The sequence below is a fragment of the Rhincodon typus genome, chromosome 4 (genome assembly GCF_021869965.1).
Source record: "Rhincodon typus isolate 14 chromosome 4, sRhiTyp1.1, whole genome shotgun sequence".
Classification (NCBI taxonomy): domain Eukaryota; kingdom Metazoa; phylum Chordata; class Chondrichthyes; order Orectolobiformes; family Rhincodontidae; genus Rhincodon; species Rhincodon typus.
Genome location: NC_063335.1, coordinates 91,889,144 through 91,911,476, shown reverse-complemented (window position 1 = coordinate 91,911,476; position 22,333 = coordinate 91,889,144). Strand labels below are relative to the sequence as shown.

Sequence of the window (22,333 nt, the reverse complement as noted above, 5' to 3'; positions counted from 1 at the left end):
TTCCTGCTCCTCTGATGCTGCTCGGCCTGCTGTGTTCATCCAGCTCTACACCTTGTTATCTCAGATTCTCCAGCATCTGCAGTTCCTACTATCTCTGAAAAAATTTATTTACTGCATCTTTGTTTACTTCTTAAGTTGTTAGTGCTATATAGTAAGTTTTACCCTTTTTTTGGGTATTCCAACAAACTGTTAAAAGCTACAGCTAAGGAACAAACCTACGTGTTACTGTTAAAGCAGACCTCATATATTGCTTATTCATTTACAGGTATGTTAGCATACTTCCCATCATCCCTGTATCTTTCCATCTGAGTCTGCAAGATGCCCTGGATGCAAGACACCCCCAAGATGCAAAGCGATACTACTCCACGTTCTTGGCAGATTACGAAGAGGCAAAAAGTATTGATAGAAATTGGGCGAGGGAACAGGCTTCCTCTAAACCACAAGCCCCTTTAGACATCACACTTTACAAGTAAGGTTCTGTAGAATAAATGAGGAAGAATGTTTGTTTAAAATTAAAACTTTGTTTGGCTTAAGTCTGATTCCTTATCTGTGGATTAGTGCTTTCATCATTTAAATATGTATAACCCAGGATTTGTTGAATGTAAAATGCACTTGGTAGTTTTATTGCAGGAGTTTCCAAACATTGTTGGCTTTATTGCATTGAAAGCACGTTAAGGTTTCAGCTTTTTGCATTAATCCACTCAAATTGCTGGTTGTAATGACAGAACGTGGATGATATCACATTCTGCATGATGCAGTGCCCATATGTTTTCAGCATTTAGCTATTGATTGGTTGTCATATCAATGATAACAAATGTTTAGAAATGCTGTGGCGAAAGATCTCAGTCCAGAAATGTTAACTCTGTTTTTCTCCCCACAGAGACTGCCAGATCTGCTGAGTATTTTTAGCATATTTATGGGGATGTTTGGTGTAGTGTTAATGTCAAGAGATGGGTAATTAAAAAACCGAAGCTAATGTTCTGGGGGCATGGGCTCAGGTCCCATCATGGGAGATGGTGCAATTTGAATTCATCCCTCGTTAGGCAGTTCAGTACAGCTGAAATACTGGAATCTACCCAACAATGGGGAGAATAAGTATTGTGTCCACAAAAACCAGGACTATCCAGCCAATTTCCATCCATTAATCTACTCTTGATCAAAGTGATGAAAGAATTCGTCAATCAGGCTATCAGACGTTATTTGCAAAGGAATAATCTGCTCACTGATGCTTAGTTCAGGTTCTGCCAGAGCTACTCAGTGTCTGACCTCGTTACTTCCTTGGTCTAAACATGGGTAACAAGCTGAACCACAGAGGTGAGGTTAAGGTAATGGTATTTGACACCAAGACCATATTTGACAATATATAGGATAAAGAAAGCAGATCAAAAATTGATTTGTGAGAATCAGGCAGATCATACGTAGAAAAAAGGAAAATTGCTTTGGTTGTTTGAGGATTTGTCAACTCAGTCCAATTACAAAACTGCTGGAGTTCCTCAAGGTAATGTCCTAGGTCCAACCATGTTCAGCTGCTTCGTCATTGACCATCCCTAAGATTTCAAAATCAGAAATAGAGATGTCCACTGATGATTGTACAGTGGTCAGCATTGTGGTATGTAACACTGCAGATCCTGAAGTAGTTTTATCCTTATGCAGTTAGACCTGGACAACATCGAGGCTTAGGCTAAAAACTGGTTAGTAACATTTGCACCACATAAATGACAGGCAATAACTATCTCCAACAGGAGCGATTCTGGCAATGCCCTTTGACATTTAATGGCAGTATCATCACTGAACCCTGCACTGTCAACATCCTTGGGATTACCATTAACCCGAATCTGAATTAAACCAGCCATATAAATAGCAGAAATACAGTAGCAAGGCAGAGGTTGGGAATTCTGTGATGCATAACTCACTTCCTGTCTTACAAATGCCTGTCCACCATCAGTAAGACCTATTGCCATGGAAAAACTTGTGTCCCTAATTCCATTTTCCAGCTTTTGGACTGTGGATCTGGAGGCTATTGCAATGCAGGTTATTTAAATATTACTCAATGTTATGAGGTTCTGACTCAACCATCCTTTCAGGCAGTGAGTTCCCTCTGAGTGTAACATATTCCTCTTTTTGCCTTCTACCTCTACCTTAAATCCATGTCCCCTAGTTTTAGACACCTCTACTAATGGAAAAGTGCCTTCGTTTCATTCCAATCAATGCCCCTCATCACTTTATACATCTTTGTTAGATCTGCTCTAACCTTTGATGCTCCAAGGAAAGGAACCCGTCCCTAACCAATCTTTCCTCGTATTTCAGACCCTGCAGCCCGTGCAGCATCTTGGTGAAACTCTGCACGCAATCATGCCTGTAATGTGACCAAAACTGCAGTTGTAGCCCTAACCAGCATTTTATATAATTCCAGGATAACCACCTTGTTTTAGTATTTTATGTATCCTATGCCTTGGCAAATATTCCAAATGCCTTTGGAGCCACCTTATCTACCTGTAGGATGGGTACAGCTGCAATTACAGACAAGAAGCTTGCCCTCATGCAGGACAAAGTAGGCTGCTTGATTGTCAGCCCACCCACCACCTTAAACTTACACCCACGTTACCACAAAGGCTGAATGGCAGCAGTGTGTACCCTCCATAAGTTGTATTGCATTAACTCACTAAGTCTTCTTTGGAAACACTTTTTTTGTGATGTATACCACCTAGAAGAACAAGGACAGCAAATGCATGGGATCTCCGCTACCTGAAAATTGTTCTCCAAACCTCTTACTATCCTGACTAGGAATCTAGTTCTTGCTGTTCTTTCACTGTGGCTGGGTCAAAATCCTGTAATATCCTCCCAGCGACTCTGTAGGTTTCCCTACACCTCAATGAGTGCAGAGGTCGAAAAAGGGAGCTTACCACCACCTTCTGAGCATTGCGGTTGGGCAATAAATGCTAGCCTAGTCAGCAATACCAACATCCCAAAAATGAATATAAAAATATCATAAAATGTTGGTGCACCATACAAAGACTCATGTTGTTAGGGTTTTTTTTTGTGTGGATGAATAATTGGATAACATAAAACCAACTGTCAGATTTACAGTTCATTTTGGCATTCACAGACAACCAGTGGAATGCCACATTAACATAGCTACCCCCACCAGTCAGCAGGAAATTGAGGAGCAAACATGCAGGGAGATTTCCAATTTCTGTGAGAATAGTAGGGGTTTTAATTTTGCAAACATAGACTAGGACTGCCATAGTGTTAAGGGCTTGGATGGAGAGGAATTTAAATGTATTCAAGAAAACGTACTTTATCAATACGTAGATGTACCTATTAGAGAAGTAGCAAAACTTGATCTTCTCTTGAGATATAAGGTAGGGCAAGTGATTGAGCTGTTACTGGAGGAGCACTTTGGGACCATTGACCATTAGCCTATTAGTTTTAAAATAGTTATGGAAAAGGATAGGCCAGGTCCACAAGTTGAAGTTCTAAATTGGGGCAAGGCCAATTTTGATGGTATTAGACAGGAATTTTCAAAAGTTGATTGTGGTAGGCTTTTCGCCGGTAAATGGACAAGTGGGAGGCTTTCAAAAGTGAGATCATGAGAGTTCAGAGACTGTATGTTCCTGTGAGAGTGAAAAGGCAAGGCTGGTAAGAGCAGGGAACACTAGATGAATATGTCAGGTATCGACAGCTGGAATCAAATGAATCCCTTGAGTGTAGGGACATACTTTAGAGGGAAACTAGGAGGATGAAAAGGGAATATGAGATAGCTTTAGAAAACAGGGTTAAGGAGAATCTGGAGAGATTCCACAAGTACATTAAGGGCAAAAGAGCAACTAGGGAGAGAATCGGGCCCCTTAAAGATCAATGAGGCCATCTCTGTGTGGAACTACAGGTGATGGATGAGATACTAAATGAATATTTTGTGTCACTATTTATGGTGGAGAAAGATGTGGAAGCTAGGGAACTTGGGGAAATAAATAATGATGTCTTGAAAACAGTTCACGTTACTGAAGAGGAGGTTCTGGAGGTCTTAAAATGGATAAAGGTAGATAAATCCCAGGACCTGGTCAAGCATATCCTTGGACATTGTGGAAAGCTAGGGAAGAAATTGCAGGGCCCATAGCAGAGATACTTGTATTGTTGAGGTGCTGCAATACTGGACGGTGGCTAATGTTGTGCTTTTATTTTAAGAAAGGCTGCAAGGAAAAGCCAGGGAACTATAGGCTGGTGTGTCTGATGTCAGTGGTTGATGGAGAGGATTCTGAGAGCAGGATTTAATCGATTTGGAGAGGCAGGCAAGGACTGATTAGGGATAATTGACATGGCTTTATGTGTGGGAAATAGTGTCTCACAAACTTGATTTGAGTTCTTTTGAAAATATAACCAAGAGGATTGATGAGGGCAGAGTGATAGACATTGTCTATATGGACTTTAGCAAAGAGTTCAACAGGGTTCCACTTGGTAGACTGGTTAGAAAAGTTAGATCACATGGAATCCAGGGAGAGCTAGCAAATTGAATACAAAATTATCTTGATGGTAGCAGACTGGGTGGTGATAGAGGATTGTTTTTCGGACCAGAAGACCTGTGACCAGTGGTGTTCCACAGGGATCTAACCTGGGTCCACTGTTGCTTGCCATTTATATAAACAATTTGGATGAGAATATAGGAAGCATGGCTGTTAAGTTTATGGATAACATCAAAATTGGTGATGTAGTGGACAATAAAGAAGGTTATCTAAGAGTACAGTGAGATCTTGATCAGCTGGGGCAATGGGCTGAGGAGTGGCAGATAGAGTTTAATTTAAATAAATGCAAGGTGTTGCATTTTGGTAAGACCAACCAGAGCAGGACTTACACAGTTATTGGTAGGGCTCTGGAGAGTATTGTTGAACAGAGACATCTGGCGGTTCAGGTGCATACTTCCTTGAAAGTAGCATCACGGGTAGACAGGGTGGTGAAGAAGGCATTTGGCATGTTTGCCTTTATTGAGTTGCCTTTATTGCGCATTGAGTTGGGACGTCATGTTGCAGCTGTACAAGACATTGGTGAGGCCGCTTTGAGTATTGCGTATAGTTCTGGTTGCCCTGGTATAGGAAGGATGATATTAAACTGGAAAGGATGCAGAAATCACTTAACAAAGCCGTTACTGAGACTGGTAGGTGTCAGTTATAGGGAGATGCTGGATAGACTGGGAATTTTTTTCCTTGAAGATAGGAGATCAAAGGTTGACCTTATAGAGGTTTATAAAATCATGGGAGGCATAGATAAGGTGAAATAGCAAAGGTCTTTTTGCTAGGATAGGAAAACTCAAAACTGAAGGTAATATGTTTAAGGTGAGGGGGTAAAGATTTAAAAGGGACCTGAGGGGCAACTTTTCCATGTAGAGGGTGGTGCATACATGGAATGAACTGACCGAGGAAGTGGTAGATGCAGGTACAGTTACAACATTTAAAAGATATTTGGATAGTTACATGAATTGGAAAGGTTTAGAGGGATATAGTCCCATTTGCCTGCGTTTTTCCTAATTTAATTTGGGAAACCTGGTCGGCGTGGACAAGTTGGACTGAAGTGTCGGTTTCCGTGCTGTAAGTTTGTCAGTGCTGGGGCCTCAAACTATTTACAGTCTATGCAATCGTTCGAATTAAGTGTTATAATTAAATGTGTTGGCATTAGAAGGGTAGGTTGGAACACGAATGAAAGCAAAGTGCTGGAGATCTGGGGGATAAAAGAATCAAATACTGGAAAAACCCAGCAGTTGTGGCAGCTTCTCTGGAAAGGAAAACAATTAACAGTTCAAGCCCAATATGTCTCTCTGGAATTTCGAAGTTCAAAACTTTAGGTGGGAAAGCAAGTTACAAGGAGGATCAGAAGAGTTTGCAAAAGAATATGTTTAGGTTAAGTGAGGTTAAGGAGCAAGTTTGGTAGGTGAAACAGAAAATTGTGATGTTTTCCACTTTGGAATGAAGAATAAGAAGCACAATATTATCCAAATGGAGAGAGACCATAGAATGCTGCAGTACAAAAGGCTGTCACTGCCCCAGTTCGTGTGATGAAACATTAGCATGCTCGAACATGCCATAATTAGGAAGGCAAGTAGAATGTTCTCCTTTATTGCAAGGGTGATGGTATGTGCAAGTATGGAAGTCTCGCTGTACCAGTACAGGTATTGGTAAGATGACACCTAGATTACTGTTTTGGTCTTATTTAAGTACTAATATACTTGCATTGGATGTGGACGTGCTGGTGTTGGAATGGGGTGGACAAAGTTAGAAGTCACACAATGCCAGGGTATAGTCCAACAGGTTTATTTGGAGTCAAACAAGCTTTCAGAGCGTTGCACCTGACAAAGAAGCTGAGAGCTGACAGCTTGCATGATTCCAAATAAACCTTTTGGACGATAACCTGGTGTCATGTGACTTTTTACTTGCATTGGAAGCATCTTAGAAATGGTTCACAAGGTTGTATTTTTGAATACAGGGGTTAATTTCTTTCATGGGAAGTAGCATTACTCGCAAGGCCAACATTGTTGCCCATTCCTAATTGCCCTTGAACAGAAGCTTCCAAGGCCATTTCAGAGGGCAAGTTGGGTCAATGGTCTTTGGAGTTTAGAAGAATGAGCGATGATCTTATTGAAACATGTACTAAAAGGATTGACAGAATAGATGCTGAGACAATATCCGCCATTGTTGGGGGACGTGTCATACTCTGGCATGGGTTTCAGAATAAGGGGTCTCCCATTTAATTCCAAGATGAGCAGGAATTTCTTCTCTCAGAAATTATGAATTAGAATTGTGAAGGACTTTGTGAAAAGAAAAGGATATATTCTGAGATATTGTTCGTTGGTTTCTCATTAGGGTTGTTCAACAAGTTTACATTTTAGTTTATTGTTTCCACAGAGTTCATAACAATACTGGGACCAGCTGGCAAGTCAGTTCGTGAACCCTACCTTCCCTAGTCTGGCCTACATGTGACTCCAGACCCACAGCAATGTGGTTGACTCTGAACTGCCCTCTGGGCAATTAGGGATGGACAATAAATGCTGCCTAGCCAGCGAAGTCCTCATCCTGTTAATAAATTTTAAAAAAAAAAAGTCTCAGCATCAGCAATTTTGCTTGAACCTGGTTTGGGGCCAACAATGCTGCTTGTCCCCATGAGGCTGATGGCCAGTTATGCTCATCAAGAGATAACAAGGTGTAGAGCTGGATGAACACAGCAGACCAAGCAGCATCAGAGCAGCAGAAAAGCTGATGTTTCGGGTCTGGACCCTTCTTCAGAAATGGGAGAGGGGAAGGGGATTCTGAAATAAATAGAGAGAGGGGGGAGGCGGATGGAACTTGGATAAAGGAGCAGATAGGTGGAGCGGAGACGGACAGGTCAAGGAGGCGGGGAGTTAGGGTGGGGGTTGGTCAGTCCAGGGAAGATGGACAGGTCGAAGAGGCGGGGATGAGGCTGGTAGGTAGGAGGTGGGGGTGGGGGTTGAGGTGGGAGGAGTGGATAGGTGGGAGAAAGGACGGACAGGTTAGGGAGGTGGGGATGAGCTGGGCTGGTTTTGGGATGCGGTCCGCGGGGGGTGGGGGTAGATTTTGAAGCTTGTGAAGTCCACATTGATACCACTGGGCTGCAGGGTTCCCAAGCGAAATATGAGGTGCTGTTCCTGCAACCTTCGGGTGGCATCGTTGTGGCACTGCAGGAGGCCCAGGATGGACATGTTGTCCAAGGAGTGGGAGGGGGAGTTGAAGTGGTTCGCGACTGGGAGTCGCGAACCGAGCGTAAGTGTTCCACAAAGCGGTCTCCAAGCCTCTGCTTGGTTTCCCCGATGTAGAGGAGGCCACATCGGGAGCAGCGGATACAGTATAAGAGCCTTGTTAAAGCTGAGGAAGGATTATTCAGTGGGTTTTAGAGTTTGCAATTCTCTGCTGCTCTGGCAGCGCTCCCACATCAGTGGCAGATTGCAAGATTTTGGCAGAGTGACAATAATTACTCCCTTCAGTAACCTAGCATTTTCTTATAGTTATTATAATTTACAAGATTTTATACTCTATCATGAGTGAAATTTGTAGCTTTTGCTCCTTTGCAATTTAATATGGATATGATGTTTTGAAGAGTGGCTTTTGGTCTGTTTGATCTTGTCCTTCTAAAATACAACCTTGCCTATCCTGAGTAAGCGATGTTTATAGGAGGAATCTAGTGCCATGTTAGGCTCCTTAAAATGAGTGTTCTGCAAGCTAGAGATGAAGACTATTATCCTCGTCAGCATCATTCCTTCTTGTGGCTTGTCATAAATTAGCTCCTCTGCTGAACTGTCTATTTCCAAGGACATGTCCCATAGTGCCTTATGCTTCCTAGCTGAAGGCTGAGGTCAGGCATTACTTGATCTAATAGGAAGATTTTCCATTTTGGAAATTTTTTCTTCTTTACAAAAGTCATACAGCTGCGATTGGCAAAGCAGATTATTTCAAGAATAATGTTGTTTTTCGAGTAATGGTTAATATTGGCCATGAAATCACATTTCTTTATAATTATAAACTTTGCTTCTTTCTTGCAGAGTTGGAGCTCTTGGATTGGCATCAGGAGTCCTCCTCGTAATTCTGCTGTTCTGCTTGTATAAGGTGTTCTGTCCAAAGACGTATGGCCAGGGTGGTCTGTCTTATGGGAGAAGGCGACGTGGGGACTTACCTTGTGATGATTATGGCTACTCACCCCCTGTCAGTGAAACCTTACCATTGATTTTAAAGGGACACTTAATGGTAAGTGAATATTTGGAAATCTGGATGTTCTTTTATATTGTGGGTCCTGCTCACTTGTCAAGTATTGAAAATTTTCTTCAATTAGGAAAGCTTGATTTAAGTAATAGTAGTTGTTTCACTTCGTGGTATCATGTCATCAGTGAAGCACATTGATATGTTTGTGAGAATTGTCTAAATTTTAAGTGGGTTCTTGAAGGGCTGATTTGTTCATATTTACAACTGGCAAGATTACAATACTGTATATTTGTTTTGACCTGGCCAGCCTAATAATAATCTACACTAGAAAACCAGTATCATGATAAGATACCGCCTTATATTTTCCGAGATAGTAGGAACTGCAGATGCTGGAGAATCTGCGATAACAAGGTGCAGAGCTGGATGAACACAGCAGGCCAAGCAGCATCAGAGGAGCAGGAAAGCTGACGTTTCGGGCCTAGACCCTTCTTCAGAAAAAAAGACCCTTTTCTGACGAAGGGTCTAGGCCCGAAACGTCAGCTTTCCTGCTCCTCTGATGCTGCTTGGCCTGCTGTGTTCATCCAGCTCTGCACCTTGTTATCCCTTATATTTTCCATTTGTTTGTCAGACTAATTTATGCATTGTCTTAGAAAGCAGTCTAAATAAACTGATTTATTCAGCACCATTGTAATATTGTCCTAAGCAGTCACATTTATATTTAACCAATATGAGTCAACTTAAAATTTATTTCAAGTCAAGTCTGATTAGTATAATTAAACAGCTTGGACTGAGAGAGAGGCAACATGTTCTCTCTTAAGCTTCCATCAATGCCACTGCTAGTTCAATTACTGAAAAGTATAAGAGTAACTGTCCCTTTAGTTTTTTCTTCCTATGTTTTAGGCATCCTTTCTGAGACTGGAACTCAATCTGTAGGAGAGTGATGCATGCAGATTGAAAAATTGAAACCATAGCTCAAGTCTTTGGGGCACCAACATATTGATTATATTCCTGATTTTTAAATATAGTGCATGAAACTCTTTTTCAAAAAAACATCTCTTGTAATCACTCACTCATTTTTTTTGCATGGTTCACAAGTACTTCAGATTGAATATCATAATGAGCAATTATGATCTTGCTTATGCTTCATCCTTGCTACCATTTTTTATTTATTCTGAATGTACACAAAGCTATATTTATTAACCAACATTAAACAAAAAGCAATTGATCTGTACAAAAATTTGTTATTAGGCCAGTTCAGAGAACATTAAGAATCTAGCCTGGAACATATTCTTGTAAACCAGATCAATTAGAGGTAGAAAGTTCACCTCCGTGAAAGAGATGAATGAAGCATTTAGTTTTTACAACAGTCTGGAAAATTGTGTAGTTTATGTTCTAGTGCACACAAATGAGCAGGTTTGATGAATTCAGTTTTATAACTTGCTTTCACAGAATTTGATTCAATGACTTCCGAGTTGCAAAGCTGTGAGCATCTTCAAAGTACTGGAATGTAAATTATTTTGAGTGTTTTTCATATTATTAAATCGGTCCTTTAAGGAGGTGAAGTGTTTAAATAATATCACTTTAACTCATTGACCTAATTTCACTTGGTAAGTTTCTTGGGTTTTAGATTCTGTGATGAAAATTTATATGGTGTAGTCCTGATGAGAGTTGTTAAATTGAAGTAAAAACAGAAAATGCTGAGCAGGTTGGTAGAATTCGTGGAGGAGTTAATATTTCAAGCTTTACAAACATTGCAAAACATGCTGAGCATTTGCCCCAAATCTGGTGGTGGTTAAAGTGGCTTGCAAGTCTGGTACAGTGTGAGTAATGATACTTTAGTCAACCACAAACTTGATTGTGTATGTCTATATGGTTGGTTTAGTTTTGGCATGGTGGCAGTTGATGTTGAAGAATTTCACATCCAGCAGCATTTAATCTCCAAAGAATACATAAAGAAAGAGAACTTCAGGTTTTGCAATTTAAAATCTTAGCACAATTCATAAATAATGTCATCACTGTCAGTAAAGAACAACAACAGTCATATCACTTGAGCTATCAAGACTCCAAATTGAGATTGTATCCTACGGACACCTCTTTCCCCGCAGAAGAAACAGACAGATTTTACTTTGTAATAGAAAGGTAAGAATGATGGCAATACTCAGTCCACTGAGTTGGTTTTACCAATAGAAATAGGATCTTGGGTGCACAGCCAATATGCCCCAATTGTCTAAATGGTAGACACATGACACTTTACCTACAGCTCAGTATCAGTCTGTTTCTCACTGACATCAGCATTTATGCCCCAAACCTTGATTCAAATGAAGATATTAAATAAATGTACTATTATAATCTTCATGTGGTCCACATTCCATCTCAGAAGTAAAAAAGATCATTATTCTTGGAGACTTTAATGCTGTGGTTGGCTGTGTCTCTGATTTCTGTAGAGAAACCATAGGAAAAGTGCAATGGAAAGTGCCATTGCAAATGGTGTCCTCGTGTTGACAAAGTGTTAAGTATGGCTTCAATATAAGAAATACTGACTTTTACCAGAAGGATGAAAACCACATGGAGGTATTTGGAATCAAGCAACTGGCACTCCCTGGATTTGTAACATGGGAACATAGGATTTATGAGCAGCAACAGACCATGGACCCTTTAAGCCTACTCCATCTTTCAATAATATCATCACTGATTTGGTTGTGGTCTGAAATCCACTTTCTTATCTATCCCCATAGCTTTTTACTCCCTTGTTCAAAGTCTATTTAACTCAACCTCGAATAAATTCAATGACCCATCCTCCATTGGTTTCTGGAAAAGACAATTGTACAGACAAAAGATCCTTAGATGGAGAATCTTTCCTCATCTTGCTCTTAAAAGAGAGACCTGTTAATCTTCAAAACTGTGTCCCTTCCTCTAGTCTATCCCACAAAAGAAACACCCTCCTTATGTCCACTCACTAAATCCACTCAGGCTCTTACATGCTTAAATAAGATTAGTTTTCTAGATGCTAATTTTTTTTATTCATTCATGGGATGATGGCGTCGGTGGCTATGCCAGCATTTATTGCCAGAGGGCAGTTAAGAGTCAACTACATTGTTGTGGATCTAGTGTCACATGCAGGCTAGAACAGGTAAGGGTGGCAGTTTCCTTCCGTAAAGGATATTAGTGAACCAGATGGTTTTTCGAAGAATCGACAATGAATTCATGGTCATCATTAGACTCTTCATTCCAGATATTTATTTCAGTTCCACCATCTGCTGTGGCAGGATTCGAAACCGGGTCGCCAGAACATTACCTGGGTCTCTGGATTAACAGTCCAGCGATAATACCACTAGGCCATTACCTCCCTGTAGCGTGCCCATCTCCAATGGGTATGGATCCAACCGGTTCAACCTTTTCTTGTAAGATGAGGCATTCATCCCGGGAATGAGACTGGTGAACCTTCTCATCCAATTTAAATGCAGTTATATCCTTTTCTTAAATAGAGACCAAAACTGTACGCAGGAATGTGATCTCACCAATGCCCTGCAGAGCTTCACTAAAAGTTCCTGATTTTTATATTTCATTCCCTTTTGTAATAATCGTTCCTCATCTCTTCCTGAATCCGCATAATTGTTCTTTGTGATTTATGTACCAGGACCCAAAGATCCCAATGTATTACTGAGTTCAGCAATCACACTCCATTTTAATGGTATATTGCTTTCCTGAACTTCTGCTGTAGTCGTTGTATTCATATTATCCTATGTTAAAGTTAACTTACCAAATTTTTGTTACTGACTTCACCTCCTCTTGAGAAATTGCCTTCCTACCTTATTTGGTGACATCGACAGCGTCATTGATGTAGATTGTAGACAGTTGAGATCCAGCACTGCTGCTTGCATTATTCCCCTAGGTATAGTGTGTAACAAATGCTTAAGTCTAAAATCTAAGTGATGTCTGTATTACCTGATGCTTGTGGGAAATTGACGCCAATTGGATGGATCATTGATGCATTGGGGTGATAATGAACAGCCACCTAGTACCAGGACATAGCAAAGTCCAAAAGTCCAATTGGAAGACAATCATGTCTCAGTTCTAAAGCAAAAGAGGAATTCCAAGTGCAGTTCACAATTAATCTTGAAAATCATCACAAATCCAACTGAATGGTGTGATCAAATAAAATTAGCTGTACCAGACCTCTGCATTCAGACCATGGGTTCAAGCATTATCATCACCAGGACAAATACGTTGCAGAGATATGTGACTGCTTGAAACAAAACTCAGCAACCTTCATTGTTTGGCAGGAAATTCAAATATTTGCTTATCAAAGAACTTTCTGTGTATTAATTAATCCTGTGCCCATGATCTTGTACATCGCTAATTCATTACAATTTCATGCATATATTGTAACATTTTCTGAAATACATTTTTATTAATTCTCTTTCCTAGGATATTGAATGCTTGGCCAGTGATGGGATGTTGTTGGTCAGTTGCTGCTTGTCAGGACAGATCAGAGTTTGGGACGCACAGACTGGTGATTGTCTGACTGTCATACCAAACCCAGGGTAAAATATTTATTCATGACATCATTTCAGTTATTTTATTGGATTCCTTCAACAATATCCTTCAATTTTCTTTCAATCTTCTTGTGTTTAAGCAGTCCTGAACTCAACTTTCTGTAACAGATAAACGAGTTACAAAGTAATGCAATATTGCTGTTAGGTTTAATCTAATCAAATTGCTTGTGCCGTGAAGAGTTGAAATACAAGAGGAAGCAAGTTAAGAATCAGTAATTTTTGTAATGCAGTTACATGGCAACAGACGGAAGAGGTTCTGGGAGCACAAACACCTGTATGGACCATTTGGCCTGAAGGGCTTGTCTTTGACCTATTCATTCTATGTAATTTCCAAATGAGCACATTTCTTATGAAGATCGCTTGACGTTGATGGGAGTTTCTAGATTTTATTAACTATTATAACTGTCGTTATTGAGCATAAACTGACCCAATAACCGCAAACAACTAAGTCAGAAAGGAGATCCGCAATTAGACCCCTTGGTTTGGCCACTCACTGTTTTTACTAACTTGAGACACTAGAAGAATTCTGAAAATTGTCTTAAGGGGTCAATTTGTCATACATTGCAGCATAGAGAGGCGAGGGCACACTTAAAATGGCTCTTAGAATTCCTTCCAACAGAATGTACATACTAGAAGAATGGAAGTTAACTATTATGAAATAACTCATCCATAAGACCTGCCACACAATGCGTTTTGAACTATTTAATGATTAAAATATGTTTGTATCTCATGATTTTGAATGGGATTAAAATAATTTAAAGATTAAAGAAGTATTCTGTTAGACTTTTGCATGCTACATTGAAAGTCTGTTCAGACTTTGTTATTCAGAAATGCAGTTATGTTGGAAAATATTTCACAGTTCACTTGGTCTTTTTCGTTCATCCTTAGGCAGTGGAGGGATAGTAGCAGTTGCTATGAACGTCAAGAGAGTTGGGAGTATATATCAGATCCTGAGAATGGAGCAGATGATGTATATGAAAGTGAGCACAACATTCAGAGGAGAATGACCCCTACACAACCCATTCTGTTCACTGATCAGCCAGATTTATCCGGATTAATAGATACCAACTTTGCAGAGCAAATTAAAGAGGAGAGTACAGTTCCCAGACAGCGGACTATCTCTGAACATTCGCAGGACACTGGCTTTGACTTTGGTAAAGCGTTTGATAAAGCATATGAGGATCATAAACTGCTAAATGCACAAAACCTGCGGAGTTATCCATCTCCTCCAACGCTATTGAGATCTTCTCAAACGTCTGTGAACCTCAAGTCACATGGTTGGGATGGCAGCTGCATGCAGAGGAGGCGCAGTTTAGGGGATGAACCATTTCCTGTGCTTGAGAAAACCTCCCCCATTCCTATGTGGGGTGGAGACTGTGAAAGCGCTGTCTGGAGTCTTGGCATACAAGGGAACCTGATTGTGGCAGGAAGAAGCAATGGACAACTTGAGGTAATTGCAAAGTAACATTAACATTCTCTTACAATCTATTCCATTATTTTTCCTTGTTCGTATTTTAAAGTAACTATTAAAAGATATAACCATTAGACAGTATAGGACTTGAAGTATTGATGAAAAAGAGACATACTGCCTTGCACACAGGACAGATGCTAGGATGCCAAATTTCAAGGAAAGCAGCAATTCTTACAACCTGCGGAAAGGAAACTGATTGTCTGGCAAGTTAACTCTGACCAATCATCGCAAAACTCTATTCTACCATTTTCTGATACATTTTGTTGAGAGAGAATTTATACAGTAGCATCCATAATAATCTTAATATAACAAATTCAGGCACAGAGTGCCTATTGCTGTAAAGAAACTGCTGATTTTACTTTGAAATAGCATTGAATGCAGTTGACACCTTGTTGATATATAATCAGAAAGATAGTGGCTTAGTGGTATTGCCACTGGACTAGTAATCCAGAGACACTGGCTAATGTTCTGGGGGTATGGGCTTGAATTCTAACACAGCAGGTGGTAAAATGTGAATTGAATTAATAAATCTAGAATTTTTTTTAAAAAATCAGTGTAATAAAGACCATAAAAATCATTGTCATTTAAACCCATCTGGTTCACTGATGACTCTCAGGGAAGGAAAATCTGATATCGTCACCTAGTGTGGCCTACATGCGACTGCAGAGCCACAACAATGTGGTTGGCTGTCTAAAATTTCATAGAAATACAGTCAGTTGTATCTAACTGCTGCAAAGTTTGATAAAGGAATGAAATAAAATGGATCACCTCACATCAACCAAAGTACTGGAAATGACAGCAGCACAGGAAGCTCTAACAACTGGGGCCTTGTGCAAAAACTGGGAGACTTGTCTTATAGAGAAGTCGAGCAACAGCCTAACAGTTGTTCTTGTAGAATCATCCTGTCATAAAATGTCTTTACATCTCCATCACCATCCCTGATGTGGCAATACAGTGGTGTACTATCAGAAGGGAGTTGCTCTGCGAGTCCTCAGTAGTGACTCCAGAGCCCATGAACTCTCAAGGCACCAGATTAAGCACCTACTGCTTACCACCCACTCAGCTGAAGAGGCAGTACTCTTTCATGTTGAACAGCATTTGGAGGATGTAGTGAGAGTACAAGAGTGTAGAATGTGCTCTGGGTGAAGGGCTTTAATGTCCATCATCAAGTTGCATAGTAGCACTACTGACATAGCTAGCTGAGTCTTAAAGAACATAGTTGCCAGAGACAGTTGCGGCAATTGGTGAGGAAACTGTTGAGAGAAAAACATTGACTTGACATCAGCCGCTCCATTCTGCCTGTCACAGGTACATGTATTCATGACAGGATTGGTAGGAGTGACCACCGCACAGTCCCGTGGAGATGAAGTCCCGTCTTTACATTGAGGATGTCCTCCATTGTGTTGAGTGGCACTACCCCTGTGCTGAAAGGGATAGATTTCAAACAGATCTAGCAGCTGAAGACTACGCAGCCATGTGGCTCTGTGGAATTGTATTCAGTCACAATCTGTGATCTCATGGCCTGCATATGCCTGCCACTCTACCATTAGAACAAATCAGGGAATGAATCCAGTTTCAGTGATGGGTGCAGAAGAGCATGCCAGGAACAGCACCACGCATACTTAAAAATGAGGTGTCAACTTGATGCCACAAAACAGGACAACTTGCATGCCAAACTGTGTAAGCATCATGTGGTAGTGTTAGAACCCTCACAGATTTTTCATCATCTTATTCTTTTATCAATTTTTATTTGGGACTGTGAACTGAGAGCTGAAGATGATGATTGGACTGGACAGCAGCTTATGTTTTTTGTTAAGAAAGGGACAAACAAGCCATTGTTTGTGAGGCCAGACCTGGAAGTTAATTGCAGGTTGATTCTATATCAGAGTGCTCCATTGGCACTTCAGTATCAGGGAAAGCACTATGTCTAACCAGACAGATGTTTGGCCATAGATAAGGTCAGTACCTGGGAAGTGGTGACAGCAAGTCTGCGACAGAACACGATGGTCAAACAGAGGCAGAGGCTGGCAGGTTTGAACTGGTTTTTGGAGGAGGAGTTTGGCTGTTGATGCTACAGCATGAATATTTGAAAGCTCCCTGCCTAACTTCCCATTATCAACCATTAAAAATTCAGAGAATAGTAACTAATTTATAAGTATTGCTGAAAATTCCTCAGACTGAACAGAAAAGCTGGCCCTGATCAATCTCTTCAGAAAATCGACCAAGAAACAATCATAGATGCCTGTTGAACAAAGCATCATGAAATAGCTTAAGTAATCTGGCCAGTTTTATTATTTTATTTTATCCCTTAACTGTGTGTGTTTGTCTGTCTGTGTTCTGTATAAATGGGATTGAAAACAAAGGTGGGGTTAAAATTGTATCAGAGATAGTAGGAACTGCAGATGCTGGAAAATCTGAGATAACAAGGTGTAGAGCTGGATGAACACAGCAGGCCAGGTTTGTCTGGAGGGAGGAGGGTAACTTCTTCAGGGTAGGCATCCTTAGAAGAGGCTTCGCAGTGTGGTTAAAATTGTATCAGAGATAGTAGGAACTGCAGATGCTGGAAAATCTGAGATAACAAAATGTAGAGCTGGATGATTAGGCCCGAAACGTCAGCCTTCCTGCTCCTGTGATACTGCTTGGCCTGCTGTGTTCATCCAGCTCTACACCTTGTTATCTCTTGAAAACAAAGATTATTGGATTTACTCATAAATTTTAGTTAACGACTTTGTTGTTTAATTTTACTGTAGTAAAGCTACTGCATTATTAATAAATAGTTGGCTTTTGTTTAAACTACAAACCCAGTATCTAGAATTGATGATTAAGTCTGGGATTGGTTATTGAAAAAGTCGGGCTATGAATGTTAGGGTAAATTTTGAGAGGCTTTGGAGGTTTTAATTTTACTGTGTTGCTAATAGAGGTAGGAAGGCTGATTTGATTCGGCTTTAAGACTGTAGGTTTTGACAAGTAGACAGAGACAAACCAATCAGATATCAGCTTTTAAATCCTGCCACAAACTATGATGAATGGTAGTGGACAATTAAACAACTCGCTGGGGGTAGAGCTTCTTTCAATATTCCCATCTTCAATGATTGGGAAACATATTAGTAGAAAAGGAGCATTTCAGCAATCTTCAACCATGCGCTGAGTTGATGATCCATCTTGGCCTTTGACTCCCTCTGTTATGTCAAAAAATGACTGAAGGCACTGGGTGCTGCAAAGGCTCTGGGTTTTGACAACATTCTGGCAAAATTACTGAAGACTTGTGCTTCAGACCTAACTACACTGTTCCAGTATAGCTATGATACTAGCATCTACCAGCAAAGTGGTTTATTGCCGAGGTATGTCCTGTTGCACAAATCCAACCTGTCAATTGCCACCCTACTATTTTATTCACTATCAGCAGCAAAGTAATGGAAGGTGCTATCAAGCAGCACTAGTTCAACAATAACCTAATCTCTGATCCTCTGATGGGTTCTGCAAGGTGGACTCAGCACCTGAACTCATTAAGTTCTTGGTCAAAACATAAACAAAAGAGCTGAATTCAAGAGGGAAAGTGAGGGTAGTTGCCCTTGACATCAAAACAAAACTTGACCACACATGGCATCAAGACACCCTAACAAAACAGGAATAAATGATAATCTGGGGAAACTGCAGGAGTTCCTCAGGTTATTAATCTGGGCCCAATCATCTTCACCTGCTTCATCATTGTCATTCCCCCCACATCCCCACCGCTGCCCCCCCACCATCATAAAATCAGAAGTGGGTATGTTGACTTATGATTGCATGATGCTAAGCATCATTAATGACTCTTCAGATACCGAAGCTGCACATGTCTAAATGAAGTGAGAACTGGGCAGCGTTTAGGCTTGGGCTAATAAGAAACCAGTATTCTTCGTGTTGTTCAAATGCCAGACAGTGAACAATTTCAACAAGAGAGAATCTATAGATATTCAATTGTTACCATAACTGAATTCCCTACAATCAAAAATCAGGTGAGTTATTATTGTCCTGAAATTGAACTGGTCTAGCCATATAAATATTGTGACTGCAAGAGCTGGTTAGAGACTGAGAATCTTGTGGTGAGTAACTCGTTTGCTGACTCCTCAAAGCCTCAAAGGTGTCCATTATCTGCAACGCACAAGTCAGGATTGCAATGAAATTCTGTTCACTTCCCTGGATGAGTGCAGCTCCAACACTCAAGCAGCTTGACATCGTCCAGGACAAAGAAGCCTACTTGATTGGCGCCTCAACTAACTCCTTCATTCCTTCCTGTACTAACTCATTGGACCAGCAGTGTTTACCGTATACAAAATACACTGAAAAGCTATATAGACAATGCCTTTCAAACCCAGTATCCCTACTGCCAAGAAAAACAAAGGCAGCGGATAAATGGGAATACTACCACCTGCAAGATTTGCTCCAAGCTGTACGTCATCCTGACATAGAAGTATATCGCTATTCCTTCACTGTTCTGGGTCAAAGTCCTGGAGTTCTCTCCCTGACAGCTCTGTGAGTGTACTCAGACTATGTAGAGTCCATTGGTTCAAGAAGGTAGCTCCCTGCCATCTTCTCAAGGGCAGTAAATGCTGGCCCAGCCAGTGATGGCCACATACCATGAATAGATTAAAAAGAAACCCTGCCAGCTAATGTGATCTACATTGTACTTAGCTACGCAAAAAAGTGCTAAGTGTCCCACCCATCATCAAATTGAGATATGCAAAATATAAACTTCTCTATCCCTGTTATTGTACTGAGCCTGCTAGTTTCAGTTGGAGTAGCAATCAGAATGATACAGCTTTAGCACTTGAAAGCTAAGGAGAGGAAGGTTGGTTAGAGTGTATTACTGCTCAGTAACTTCTACAGAATATGCTTATGTGAATGTCGGGGAGAATAGACTTCATCTTATCTGCAGTACTCTTAAATGGGCATTCAACTTATGCTTATTGACTCAGCCTAAAATTTAAAGTGAACATTTAGCTGAGGTAAAAGGTCCAATGTCCATTAAACCCAATGCCCAACATGAATCAGTACTTCCAGGAAGATTAGAGAAAACTAAAGAGTTTAAAAAAGGGGACCTCTCTTCTAAAAATTAAAAGGACCTATTGTTTATACCATGACTTACCTTACATTTTAAAATGAATCTGTCTCGTTTCAGGTGTGGGATGCTGCAGATGGAACTCTGCGCTGCAGTAACGAAGAGGGTTCTTCCGGGATAACAGCACTGGCTTTTATCACAAACAGGTAATAAGCTGGATATATGTTGTTAATTTATGCTGTTAGCCTTTCTATAAGATTCAGGGTTTGTCCCATCACTGTGCTGTAACCCAGTCCATTCTCTGGCACAAACAGGTTTTATTCCACAGAGTTGAAAGTGCTGCCATGTTTTGTGATACTTTTATGATTTAAATTCATGATATAATGGTGAATGATGGAGTGTGACCCATGATTGTCTGACTGCAGAAAAGCTTGCAGTCAATCTATTAATTACCCATACATCTTTAAATTCAAAATGATTGAACTTGGTTGTGTTAAATGAACAGCATGAATTTAAATAGTGCCTTTCACAACTGCTTGACGTCAAAAAGTGCTTCACGATCAGTGAACTAGTCCTGAAACCCTGGTTGCTACTGCAATACAGTAAAATATATAAAAGGCTGTAATCAATCGGGAAGATTTTTCACCAAAGGGTGAAAGCAATCCCTAAGTAGTGGCAATGCTGAATAAAAAGCTAACTTTTTTCGTTCAAAATTTTAATCCTAATCAATGTCCCCTCTAACCTCTGTTTGCTGTACATGATGTGTTATGCTGTGTGGTCCATTTATGATGATGTGCAACCAACTTTATTTGCATCTTAAAAAGAATGCTATGTGTAGCCTGTTTATTCTAAGTACAGTCCATTCCACACTACTGCATGCCTGCTCAGCTTAGAGGGAAAGTTGATTCTAATGGCCAATTTACCATAGTTTTCATCCGTCTAAAGATGCTGAACCAGAAATCTGCACGTATAGGATCCGAGCTGGTTAGAGACAGTTTCTGCACAGTGATATATACATTCGTTGACTCTCTCCCCAATGTCTGCTTTGCTGACACAGTAACATGGTGCAGAATGGCTCGGGGATGAGGGGAAAAGGTGCATAGGTTCTCAGATGTGGCAGTGGAGGGTCCTGATGGAGGAGGTATGGTGTAGAAGGCTTGTCCTGACCTACATTGCTTGGGGGATGATGATGTTGAAGGAAGGATGCCATCTTGCTCTCCAGTTGCTGTCTCCCAAGATAGTTGGTGCTGCTGTGTCTGACCTCATTTCCTCCTTCCATTCCTATTCCAAAACAAGGGGAATTCCCGGCAAGATGCCAGTGTTCAAACACTCCTTTTCTCCTGTTGAGTCGGATAAGTCCAATAAGGTGGATTAGCACAGCAATCACTTTCTAGGTGAAATCTTCAGAATTTCCAAAATAAATGTTTACCTGTGATGAAATCATGACAAAAAATGTCCCAGAAAATGTCTCAATATGTTTGAGATTCTCTTAATAACTCCAAAGTAATGAATGTGAAATAGTGAGTAACAGTTTAAATCTTCTCGAAATTGACGTCAGTGCAGTGTTTCCCCCCTGTTAGTAAAGGGCAATTGAATTGAAGTGCTTGCTACCAAGATCATAAAGACCTCTTTAATCAATACCTCTTAAAATGCCTGTTAGCAATCAGTTAATTAATAACCTCTGAATAGCCCCTCATAATGCCAGTTTCAACTTCATTGGCAACTTTGATTAAATGGTCTGAATTGACATTTCAGCATCAGAGCCCACTTGATTATCTTGAAGGCTCTTAAGCATCTGAAAGTATTCAGTAAAAATCGCTCAATCCTTTTTATGTTTCAGTATTACCTAATCATGAATTTTGGAAATGTTTCAATGTGCTTTAACAACAGTAAATTCCTTTAAGGTTCAATATTGTGTAGAGAAAATGGTAGGTGGTAGGTATTTTGAACACAGCCAGATCTGTGTTTACTTCCTAAACCTCAAAAACAAAAATTCTATCACCTCTCAACCTTCTCTATTTCAGTTGGAACACGTACAATTTATATAACCATTTCTCATAATCCAATTCTTTCATTCCTTCAGTCAAATTAGTGGCCATGTCTGTACCGTTCAATTGCTGCAATATCCTCTTTTTGCATTTTGGCAATCAGTACTGTGTGCAGTGTTCTAAATTCAGTTGCTGCAACGATGTTTGAAGTAGCAGGATATCTATCTGGATTCAATGTTCAACATTCAATACATCCCGACTTCTGATTTACTATCTTTACTGCATTAGCTTCAATTTATTTTTAATAAGGACACCAAGACTACTTCATCTTACATGTCTGTTTGCATTTGTTATAGTCCCTGATGGAGTTTTGTCCCACATTGCATTTCTCAACATTGTGGTTCATCTGTTTGCCACTACCCAAAGTATATTTAATTCCTTCTGCATAAATAAAAACCAAAAGAACTGCGGATGCTGTAAATCAGGAACAAAAACAAAGTTGCTGGAAAAGCTCAGCAGGTCTGGCAGCATCTGTGGAGGAGAAAACAGAGTTAACGTTTCGGTCCAGTGACCCTTCCTCAGAA

General features: G+C 40.3%; 1 protein-coding gene across 1 annotated transcript in view; it reads left to right on the top strand.

Annotated features, from left to right (window-relative positions):
- The window catches only part of LOC109938008 (SREBF chaperone), a 100,509-nt gene that overhangs the window by 54,098 nt on the left and 24,078 nt on the right, over positions 1-22,333 (top strand). The window contains exons 13-17 of the mRNA XM_048596167.1: positions 266-469; positions 8,540-8,741; positions 13,125-13,240; positions 14,141-14,702; positions 19,882-19,967. Coding sequence (XP_048452124.1) covers positions 266-469; positions 8,540-8,741; positions 13,125-13,240; positions 14,141-14,702; positions 19,882-19,967 — 1,170 coding nt within the window. The remainder of the gene's footprint in view (positions 1-265; positions 470-8,539; positions 8,742-13,124; positions 13,241-14,140; positions 14,703-19,881; positions 19,968-22,333) is intronic.